Source organism: Hevea brasiliensis, chromosome 1, assembly GCF_030052815.1.
Source record: "Hevea brasiliensis isolate MT/VB/25A 57/8 chromosome 1, ASM3005281v1, whole genome shotgun sequence".
NCBI classification, from domain to species: Eukaryota; Viridiplantae; Streptophyta; class Magnoliopsida; order Malpighiales; family Euphorbiaceae; genus Hevea; species Hevea brasiliensis.
In genome coordinates this window covers 116,041,594-116,053,146 of record NC_079493.1, presented here as the reverse complement: position 1 = coordinate 116,053,146, position 11,553 = coordinate 116,041,594, and the positions used below count along the sequence as shown (strand labels likewise).

The following is an 11,553-nucleotide window of genomic DNA, read 5'->3' as shown; positions in this document are numbered from 1 at the left end:
TTCATTATTATTCAAATTAAATGATTCATTATGAGTAATTTAATTTTTTGTTATTATATTAATAACGAAAAAATATTATATTTATATATTTAAAAAAAATTATTTTCTCATTAATTTAATGTATTTTCTATAATTTATATAAATAAATATTAATTTTCATTAATTATGAGACAAAATATAAAAATTTCATAAAATTTAAATTATTTTTTAAATAAAATATTTTTAATTACATTTTAAATTAAGTAATCATAAAAATTATTATTATTATATGTATAAAAAAATTAAATAAATATTTTAATTAATTATATCATAAATTAATTAAAAATTTATTTTTATAACAAATAAAAATTTATTCAAATTAAATTAAAATTTTTTTAATTTGAAATTAATTTAATAATAATAATTTATTTTATTTATAATATAATTAAAAATTATATTAAAAAATAAAAATTATAAATTAATCATGCATAAAGGTTGCGCTAGTTCTCATATTCCTGATAATGTTCAAGTGCCCTTCCCATATAACATCTACAAAGGATCTTTTGGTCATTCTATAAAATGATATATCTGTAAATATCATATGGGCTTGAAAAAGGAAGAAGGAATTCTACACTTGAGTACCCGTAAAATAAAGAAAGGTCTAACCAGCAGTGCCCTTCAAAAGGATAAAATATTAAAAACTCTCTTGGAGAAAAAAAATATTAAAAAAAAAAAAGATATAAGTGGATGGCCGGTGCAAGAGACAAGTCTGAAGTCGAACAGTTGTCGACTGCACTTCGCCACGCGTTCATACTTGCATCTACAGGTTCACATCACCATATCACGTTCCAGTAGATTACCTCCCTACATCATTGACTTATTCAGGATGGTGATCAAATTTTTCCTCGAATCTTGTTCTACAAAATGGTTGCAGATTAGGGTCGACTACAGAATATGGTAGCCCGCTGGACCCTCTTGGCCTTCTCTATTAAATTCCATTGTAACGTATTCTTCTCCTTCTGGCTGTTAAAAATTTAATAAAAGGGTCAATTCAATTGTTGCAATTTCGTAGAAAAATAATTTGGCGCAAGAGCAAAAGTCTTTTCCTTCATTGCCTTGACTTGAAGCTCACAAGTCAAGGCACCAATAAAACGGCAATGAGTCACACCCAGAGCTTATTCCTATTCTTTCTCCCATCCTCTGCTCATTCCACATACACCAAAGCTTCACAGGTAATTCTATTCTTCTTTTGCTTTCTATGAAATGAATATTCATATGTATTTCTTTGAGGAACCTGCTGTTTCTATATATATTTGTTTCTTTTGAACTTCTTTCTTCTATCATTTCAGGTATTTTTCTCTTTGCTATCGCTAAGGAAATTTGTTCTTGCAAATCATTTTAGTTGCTGTATGCTCACAGTATTTGCATGTCTGTTTCATTCCTGAAGTGGGTTTGCCTCTGTTTAATTTAAAGAATATGATTTTGACGCTTGGGTTTTGCTTCTGTTCATGCAATTTTGCTTGAACTATTGGTTGTGCAGTTTAACTTGCTACTGTACGCTGAAATGCAACACTCTCTAGGCCATTGGTGGAGCGAGCAATTTTACTTGGGGGCAGTGGTCTACACTTATATTATTGTAAATTGGATTGTTGACCTTTATTTATAGTTCCTACACATAAACTATTATAGGTTAGTTACAAATCTAATTTTTCTTAATCTCTAGTATACTAAACTTTATTCCTTGCAATTTTATTTATGTCATTCACTAGGATTTTTTTTTTCTAATACAAAGGGTAAAGAACTCCTAAAAATTGATTTTTTTTTTTTTTACAATTTGTTTAATTACTAATGTGGTTGTAACTAAATGGACAGAACAACAACTCAACTCAACTCAACTCAACTAAGCCTTTATCCCAAAAATTTGGGGTCGGCTATATGGATTCGCTTTTTCCACTCTGAACGATTTTGGGTTGAATCCTCAGAAATGTGTAATGCTTCTAAGTCATGCTGTACTACTCTCCTCCAAGTCAATTTAGGTCTACCCCTTTTTTTCTTTCTATCCTCTAGCCTAATGTTCTCTACTTGTCTAAGTGGAGCCTCCGTATGTCTACGCTTCACATGACCAAACCACCTCAATCTCCCTTCTCTCAACTTATCTTCAATTGGCACCACTCCTACCTTTTCTCTAATACTTTCATTATGGACTTTATCTAGTCTAGTATGACCACTCATCCACCTTAACATTCTCATCTCTGCAACTCTTATCTTAGATGCATACGACTCTTTCAAAGGCCCAACACTCACTACCATATAGCATAGCCGGTCGTATGGTCAGACGGTAAAATTTTCCTTTTAATTTATTGGGAATCTTACGATCACATAAAACTCCCGTGGCACGTCTCCACTTCAACCATCCGGCTTTAATCCTATGACTAACATCCTCCTCACATCCCCATCTACTTGAAGGATCGAGCCTAGATATTTAAAGTGATTACTTTGGGACAGGCCACTCCATTCAAACTAACTCCTACCCTCTCACCCGTTTGGCCTTCACTGAACTTGCAATGCATGTATTCTGTCTTCGTTCTACTTAACTTAAAACCCTTTGACTCTAGAGTACTTCTCCAAAGTTCTAGCTTCCTATTGATTCCTTCTCGTGTCTCATCTATCAGAACAATATCATCCGCAAACATCATGCACCAAGGAATAATCTCTTGTATATGTTTCGCTTCATCTAAAACTAATGTAAAAAGGTAAGGGCTTATGGTGATCCTTGGTGTAATCCAATTGAGATCGGAAAATCTCTTGTGTCCCCTCCCACCGTATCACAATAGTAGTTGCTCCTTCATACATATCTTTCAATACTTGTATGTACCTAATAGATACCCTCTTTTGTTCTAACGTATTCCATAAGACCTCTCTTGGAACACTATCATAAGCCTTCTCCAAATCAATAAAAACCATGTGTAGATCTTTCTTCCCATCTCTATATTTCTCCATCAAGCTTCTAATGAGAAAGATCGCTTCCATAGTTGAACGACTGGGCATGAAACCAAATTGATTGAGAGAGATAGAAGTATCATGACGTAGTCGATGCTCCACAACTCTCTCCCACAACTTCATAGTATGGCTCATGAGTTTAATTCCCCTATAGTTTGAGCAACTCTGTATGTCTCTCTTATTTTTAAAAATAGGTACTAAGATACTCCGCCTCCAGTCATCCGGCATTTTCTTTGAGTTTAGAATCTTATTAAATAATTTAGTTAACCATGCCACTCCCATATCTCCCAAATACTTCCACACTTCAATTGGTATTTCATCGGGTCCACAGGCTTTACCTACTTTCATTCTCTTAAGTGTTTCCTTTACTTCTAAAGATCTAATCCTTCTAGTATAATTTACATTCTTTTCTATTGTTCTATAATCTATATTCACGCTATTTCCATTTTGACTATTATTAAAGAGATCATTAAAATAATTTCTCCATCTTTCTTTAATGTCCTCATCTTTCACCAACACTTTTCCTTCTTTATCCTTAATGCACCTAACTTGATTGAGATCTTGACATTTCCTTTCTCTACTCTTTGCTAATCTATAAATATCTTTTTCCCCTTCTTTAGTTCCAAGTTTCTCATATAACTTTTCAAAGGCCTGTGCTCTTGCTTGGCTAACTGCCTTTTTTGCCTCTTTCTTTGCTATCTTGTACTGTTCATATGCCTCATTATTATCACATTTAGGTAATTTCTTATACCATTCCCTTTTTCTCTTCACGCTTTTGTACTTCCTCATTCCACCACCATCTCTCTTTGAGGGTGGTCCATGTCCTTTAGACTCCCCAAGTACTTTTCTAGCTACTTCTCTAATCTTTGATGCCATCCTGTATCCACATATCATTGGCCTCCATATCTAGCTTCCATACTTGGACTCAAGAAGCTCATTTTTGAACTTCACTTGCTTTACTCCTTTGAACTCCCACCACTTTGTTCGAGCTACACTATTTCTTCTGACCTTACTTGAATTGTTCCTAAACTTGATATCCAAGATCACCAACCTATGTTGACTTGTTAAAGCCTCTCCTGGAATGACCTTGCAATCCTTGCATAGAGCTCTATTTGTCTTCCTGGTTAAGAGGAAGTCGATTTGGCTTCTATGTTGCCCACTTTTGAAAGTCACTAAATGTGACTCTTTTTATAAAGTAGGTATTTGCTAGTATTAGGTCGTATGCCATAGCAAAATCCAGGATGCTTTTTCCCTCCTCATTTCGACTGCCAAAACCAAAACCTCCATGAACATTCTCATAACCTTGCCTATCACTTCCTACATGTCCATTCAAATCTCCACCAATGAAAACATTCTCTTCATTCGGTATGCTTTGCATTAAATCATCCATATCTTCCCAAAACCTTTGTTTACTCTCACTGTCTAGTCCTATTTGTGGGGCATAAGCACTAACTATATTTATTGTTTCTCCGTCTAGTACTAGCTTTACTAGTATAATTCTATCTCCTACTCTTTTCACAGCTACTACTGCGTCTTTCAATGTCCTGTCTATGATTATACCCACTCCGTTCTTGTTTCTCTCCTTTCCGGTAAACCACAATTTGTAACCTGAATTACCCACTTCCTTACTTTTCTCTCCTACCCATTTAGTCTCCTGAATGCAAGCAATATTCACCCTTCTTCTTTCCAAGGTATCCACAAGCTCCATTAATTTTCCTGTAAGTGATCCAACATTCCAAGTACCAACCCTGATCCTTCTCCTATCCTGCTCCTTCCTAATTGGTCTCCTTCTATGATATCTTCTATTATTTTCTATGTCTATCTTGTGTTCTGTTCCACTATTTGTTCTATTATCTGTCCTATGGACTAACTTCTTTACCCACACCCGTCCATGATGTGGGAACCCTTGCTCACTTAACACCACACCCGGGCGCCGGCATGGCGCGTCGCTTTCGGTGAACGCCCTACACCCTTGCATATTTATCACTACACCCGGGCTCCGATGTAGCGCGTCGTTAGTAGAGGACGCCCCAACGTTTATATCATTTGAATTCATATCATAGGGTGTGACGAAATTTTTACGCTGGTTGTCACCTACCGCAACCCTCCTCCTTTATCCGGGCTTGGGACCGGCTAAGCGCAAACTACTTAGGCGGAGTTTAAATGGACAGAACAAATCAGATCATTTTTTTATGTGTGAGATGTGAAAATTTTAAAATTAATGAAAGAATTTGCAGAACTCTATATGCAACCGAATTATAATTTTCTTAGGTGTCTTCATTATAAGTAAGTTTATGGAAAACTTAGTTTAGATTGTTGCGCATGACCCTCTCTAGCCCCCAAGTGGCTTTGTTCTGTGATTTGCTGGACTTTTGACTTGGTTGACAATCAGTCCTAGTCGGCTTATTTCCAATTTATTTCTATTTTTGGCTCAATAAAATTGTTGATGTGTCGGGGAAACAAATTATGCTTTGCAATTGATTTTACAGGTTTTAGATTTTGCTTAACAGTTATTCATGCGTTTTGCTTTTTCTTCTGAGTGGTAGGGGCTATGCTTGCATTTCTATGGTATTGATTCTATAGCAGAGGAGGCTAGCGGGCAAAAATTGCTTTAAGGTAGTTGAAATTATGCATTGAATCAATAAGCAATTGACATCATCCATTTTTGCTGTAGGTTCCATATTGGATTTGGCATAAATGGCACTGGAGCTCATACCTATAGGAACCATTTTGGCTGTGCTGACAAATCAGGTCCTAAAAACAGCTCAGGCTGCAAAGGATGTTATAATTGAGAAGGAGAGTTTCAGGGTTCTGTCAAAGCATCTATTTGATATTGAACCTGTGTTAAAGGAATTGCAACTTAAAAAATTGAATGATTCTCAAGCTGCAAGGCTAGCCCTTGAAACACTTGAAGTGGATGTCAAAAAGGCAAGTAACTTGGTTGAGAAATATAAAAATCGAGCCCGTTTCTATTTATTGTTGAGGTGCCGGCACATTGTCAATGAGGTACAGGAAGTCACTAGGGATATTGGAAGGTCTTTGGCTGCATTATCCCTTGCAAATACTGAAGTTCTTGCAGGAATATCTGACCAGGTGAATAGGCTACAGAATGAAATGCAAAGGGTGGAATTTGAAGCATCACATTCTCAGCTTCAAATTGTTGACAAGTTAAATCAGGGCCTTCGGGATCAGAAACTCGATCAGGGTTTTGCAAATGACATACTTGAAGAAATAGCTCGGGCAGTTGGGGTTCCTGTAGAACCTTCAGAAATAAGCAAAGAACTGGCAAGCTTTAGAAAGGAAAAAGAAGAAGCTGCCAGCCGAAAAGAAAGGGCTGAAGTTCTCTTCTTAGAGCAGGTTATTGAGCTGCTTTCTCGAGCTGATGCTGCCAGAGATTATGAAGAAGTCAAGAAGCAGTATTTTCAGAGGGTTCAGGTTATAGAGCGGTACGATGAGAGGGAGGAATATATAGATCCTCTTTCTCCTTTCCTTTGTCGTATAAATGGGACTGTGATGAATGATCCTGTTAGCCTTTGCACTGGTACTACATGTGAGAGAGCTGCCATTGAAGCTTGGTTTGACCGTGGAGAGAGAACTGACCCAGAAACTGGTCAGATTCTTGAGGACATAACTTTGAGGTCAAACCTTCCCCTTAGACAATCAATAGAGGAATGGAGAGAACTGAATTATTGCCTTAGAGTAAGAGCTTGTAAGGCAAAGTTGTTATCACATGTGGACTCCTCTGTGGAAGATGCCTTGAGCCAAATGCAGGATCTGATGAGAGAAAACTCTATAAACAAGGATTGGGTGTCTATTGGAGGCCTTACAGATATTATCATATCTATCCTTGGGAGCTCTCACAACAAAGATGTAAAGAGGAAGATTTTAGTTACTTTAAAAGATATAGCCGAAGGGCATGCAAAGAATAAGGTAAGAACTTATGAGAATACACCTGAATAAAACTGGGGATAGTTAGTTCTTCCAGCAAACTTAGTTCTTAGACATTCTCCATTTTATAGAATAGTATTTTACTTTGTTTATGTTTAGAATTGTAGAGCTTCTATGATTATGCTGGGATACACAATTTTTGGGCATTAATTATTAGATGGGGAGGGAGAAGTTAATAAACTGAAGTTTTATATTTGTTTTAAATATAATGTCTAGATTGTTTATATTTGTTCTCCAGCTACTATTTTTTTTTTAATTTTATTTTTCCCCCACTATAGCATTATTAATGTGAAGTTGCTAGGCATTAGTTTATGATGTACAATTTTATATCCTCTATGTTTGGAAAGTCTTACTGATTGGACAAGAATATGCACAACAAACATATTAAACCTTGGTGCTTTAAATCCAATGTTTGAATCAAATGTTGCAGGAAAAATTGATCAACCATGAGGGGTGGGATCACATTATTCCCTGCTTAGTGCGTGACTCGAGCATCTCCAAGGCTGCAGTGGAATTGCTATTTGAGTTGCTGCAAGAGAGGTCTGGTTGGAATGTTTCTGTTTGCAGGAAACTTTCACAACAGAGCAGTGCAATTCTTTTCCTTGTCACCCTCTTGACTAGTCCTGTCAGGGAATCTTCAGTTTATGCAGAAAAAATCTTGAATAAACTTTTTGAAGTTGATGAGGAGAATATACCCCGTGCCGCAAAGTCAGGCTGGTATAAGCCACTTGTTGATCGGATTGTACAAGGTTAGAAAACTCTTTCCATCTATGCTTTCTAAGATCTCATCTTTTGACTGATGCCAATTTATCCACATTTAATGCCATTTGCTACTGCGAGAAACATAACTTCTTGCTGAAGCCTGGGGTCCTGGAAATTCTTGCATTGCTGGACAGAATTGTGTAATCTGTCAACTTGTGTTATTATAACAGTCTACGGCTAGACAATTTAAGAAGTTTTTTATTTTTCAGCAGCAAAGAAATAAGGGTTTGAAAGGTGTATTTTCATGGGATTGTGAACAATACTAAAATACTGGGATGGAGTAGGTTTGGTCATGTGGCCCAAAACTTAAGCTCTAAGTTACAAGCATTCATTTATCCAAATGCTTTACATAGTTGTCTGCACTTGCCTAGTTTTTCAATGTGTAATTAGGATATCATAGAGAAATTAAGGTGTTGACAAAGAAATAAAAGATTGAACTGAATAATTTTTATTGTCTTAATTTTGAAAGTTATAAGGCAACCTATTTATGCAATGTTTCTAAAGTAGGAAATTAGAATATACAAAAATATAAATTCATATTTTACAATCTTAATTAGGAACCCTAATTAGGATATATGCAATAGAGGAAAAAAAATCCTAAATACAAAGAAATTATCAACATAGGGTAAAAGAGGACAGTAAGAAGAAAACTCATTCAACAAAAAGCACACCTTTAAATTGGAAATCAACATATTCAATATTCAGTATGAAAAGTAATAAGAAAATAACTACAAAATTATTGGAATTTTTGCTTGTCCTGTGATAGAGCTCTGAATTTGGAGATAAAACAAAAGCTGGTATCGACTCGATGATGATAACTGCTGGACACTCATATGACACTGTAAACTCTATTTAACAAATCGTTTCTTGAAAGAAAAAGAGAAAAAAAAAAAAAAAAGAAGAATTATCTCTATTACATGCTGATCAAGAACCCAACAAAAGAAATGTCCAAGGTAGAATTTTTTGTAGAGAACAGCAATGGAGTTATTTTTCAAGTCTCTGAATCACTTGTCAGGGCACAACCCTGACAAAAGAAAATTAAGTGGAACTAAAGCAACAGATGTTGTGAAACAACCTACAAACTAAAATAATAGGAATTCAGAATCTAAGCTGGTTCAGCAAATTATCTACTCCGTCCACAATCTGCAACCAATGAAAATTTATTGTAGCTTTTCAAAACATGGTCCATGCTGCACCTAAAGTGAATCAACTAAGTTAATTGTTTATTAAGATAAGCTGACTAAATATTGAGGTTTTGGAGCCCATTCCACCTTAGGTCATTTTGTTATGGGTGTTTAGCTTATTGCATAAGATATTACCAGAGGATAGGCTATGATGCTGCAAGGTCTATGAAGCACCCATGCTCATCCATTCAATTAATTCCACTCCCTCTACTTCTTTTCAGTTAAAGAAGCATAAAAGAAAAAATAATCATCAGACTGTACCCATACTCTTATTGGTAAAAACCACTTCATTAATTATTAAGACTGTACGTGTATCCTACGCAGATGCTGTAGATAACTTCGACTCAGTTGTACTTATAGATCTATCTGAGAAGGCTAAAAGCTCGAGTCATCTTCATGGGATGTCCAACTATGTTCTGAACTTTTCTTAGTAGTTTTGTCTGTCTGTAGCTTAAGTGCATGATTGACCATTGTCCTTGAAGTGAAAAGTCAGTCCTGTTGTTTTGATCATTCTGAAAATTTTCAGGGCCGGAGTCTTCAAGGATATCGATGGTCAGAGCTGTAGTTAATATGGAATTGGTTGATTCAAATTTAAAGCTACTTGGTGAGGAAGGGATAATACCTCCTTTGCTTGAAATGGTGGGATCTGGCAATATCGAATCAAAGGAGTTGTCCTTGTCTGCCTTGATTAAGCTGTCTGATTGCAATTTCAATAAAGAGCTTATTGCTGCTGCTGGTGGGCTTTCTCTTGTTTTAAACCTCATGTTCTCTTCCCATATACGAACAATTATTATTACTAAATGTGCTGAAATCCTAGAGAGAATTTCCTCTTCTGATGATGGAATTAAGTACTTTGTTGATGAAAATGGAACCCAGCTCAACTTAGAACCAATTATCAAGAATTTGTTAGGTTTGCAACAGGTCCCAAGCTTATCCCATAGCGTTCGAAGGCCTGCCTTGCGTGCACTTATCGGGATATGCAAATTTGATGCAGCATTGGTTAAGACTGCAGTTCTTACTGCCAATGGTGTATCGTTAATACTTCCTTTTCTTGATGACACAGACTCACAAATTCGTGAAACTGCAATTACTATTCTTTTCCTCTTCTCCCATCATGAATCACAGGGAGTGGTGGAACACCTGCTTAAACCAAAAAGGCTTGAGGCTTTGGTGGGGTTTCTTGAGAATGATGATAAGGGTGATGTGCAGAAGGCTGCTGCTGGTTTATTAGCCAATCTTCCCAAATCTGAAGTAACACTGACTATGAGGCTAATTGAGCTGGATGGGGTCAATGCGCTCATAAATATTATCAGAACAGGGGACATAGAAGCCAAGGAAAATGCTCTAAGTGCACTGTTCAGGTTTACGGATCCCACAAATCTTGAGTCACAACATATTGTGGTTGAACAAGGAGCTTACCCTTTGCTTGTAAACTTACTGAGAACTGGTTCTGTAACTGCAAAGGCCAGAGCAGCAGCACTTATTGGTGATCTTTCCAAGAGCAGTCCGAAGCTTGTTATTGTGTCCAATCCAACTGGCTGCTGGTGTTTTCGGCCAACACGCCCTAAGTTATGCCCAGCACATGCAGGCATCTGTAGTGTAAAAACTACATTTTGTCTCCTGGAGGCAAATGCTTTGCCTTTCTTGGTAGAACTCTTGCAGGGAGAGGTTCCTGCAACTGCTCATGAAGCAATCCAGACACTCTCCACACTGGTTCTGGAAGGGTCTCCTAACAGAGGAGCCAATGTGTTGCATGAGGCTGATGCCATAAAGCCTGTGATAGAGATTTTAGGCCGGGGAACAGATTCTCTAAAAGAAGAGGCTTTGAAACTCTTGGAGAAGGTCTTTTTGTCAAGGGATATGGTGGAACACTATAAATCAACAACTAGGTTTCATCTTGTTAGCCTGACAGGGAGGAATGTTCACGAGGATAGCCGAATTGGGAGGAAGGCTGCAAGAGTTTTATCACTCCTTGAACGCTATTCAAAATCATCATCTCTTCTGCCAGGAATATTTGGTTGAATAGATCTGTAGTCAGGCCTATCTCTGTTCTTCAGGAGTCAGGAATTCTTTGCACATGAATACTTACAATATTAATTTACTTGATGTTTTGGTCATCTTACTCGAGTCAGGATCTCATGCTGCAATAGTGTCATGGTATTTTGTGTGTGACTATTTTTTCCACCCTATTTTTCATAGATGAGTCTGTACAGAAACATTTAAAGTCAACTATTGGCTGCACTTAGACATCTCAATGATATTTATTTATTTATTAAGACCATTTCCAGCACAATTGCCTTCATACAACAGATTTGCTGTTAAAATTTTAGATTGTGTGCTTATCCTATGCAAATTGTTTTTATTATCATCATTATTTTTTTTTAATGATAGAAGAACTTCACATCCTTCCTTTTAAATGGATGAAGAAAACATTATTAATCTCTTCCTTATGCCATAATAATCAATTCAGAAACCTTACTCTTTTTTTGAGATGAGCAATGAACATTGTGATGAGAATCACTGATAAAAAAAAAAAATGGAAACAGTATAAATGGATTTCATTTTTAATGAGAAGTTTATAAAAGAGAAAGACAGTATCATTAATTTAAATTTCTAATCTCTTGTATCATATCATGAAAATAGAACACTCATCACCTAACTATCAATGACATTGTTTGAA

At 36.3% G+C, this 11,553-nt stretch overlaps 1 protein-coding gene across 5 annotated transcripts; it reads left to right on the top strand.

The window, feature by feature from the left end:
* The first annotated feature begins 693 nt into the window (after window positions 1–693).
* On the top strand, window positions 694–11,149 carry LOC110640775 (U-box domain-containing protein 44). 5 transcript variants are annotated; one of them, XM_021792243.2, is made up of 7 exons: window positions 694–805; window positions 914–1,211; window positions 1,329–1,407; window positions 1,520–1,668; window positions 5,654–6,909; window positions 7,358–7,676; window positions 9,400–11,149. In XM_021792243.2, exons 5-7 carry the CDS (start codon window positions 5,677–5,679, stop codon window positions 10,893–10,895), a joined length of 3,048 nt encoding a protein of 1,015 aa, XP_021647935.2. In that variant the 5' UTR covers window positions 694–805; window positions 914–1,211; window positions 1,329–1,407; window positions 1,520–1,668; window positions 5,654–5,676; the 3' UTR covers window positions 10,896–11,149. The 5 variants fall into 5 exon arrangements, with proteins under 5 accessions (XP_021647935.2, XP_058004095.1, XP_058004100.1 ...); XM_058148112.1 differs by lacking the exon at window positions 1,329–1,407; XM_058148117.1 differs by lacking the exons at window positions 1,329–1,407; window positions 1,520–1,668.
* The last annotated feature ends 404 nt before the right edge of the window (window positions 11,150–11,553 follow it).

Coding starts and splice junctions, on each gene's coding strand:
- LOC110640775 (XM_058148117.1), top strand. CDS start 5,677: ATGGCACTGGAGCTCATACCTATAGGAACCATTTTGGCTGTGCTGACA. Junction 6,910..7,357: donor AAGGGCATGCAAAGAATAAG/GTAAGAACTTAT, acceptor CAAATGTTGCAG/GAAAAATTGATCAACCATGA. Junction 7,677..9,399: donor TGTTGATCGGATTGTACAAG/GTTAGAAAACTC, acceptor GAAAATTTTCAG/GGCCGGAGTCTTCAAGGATA.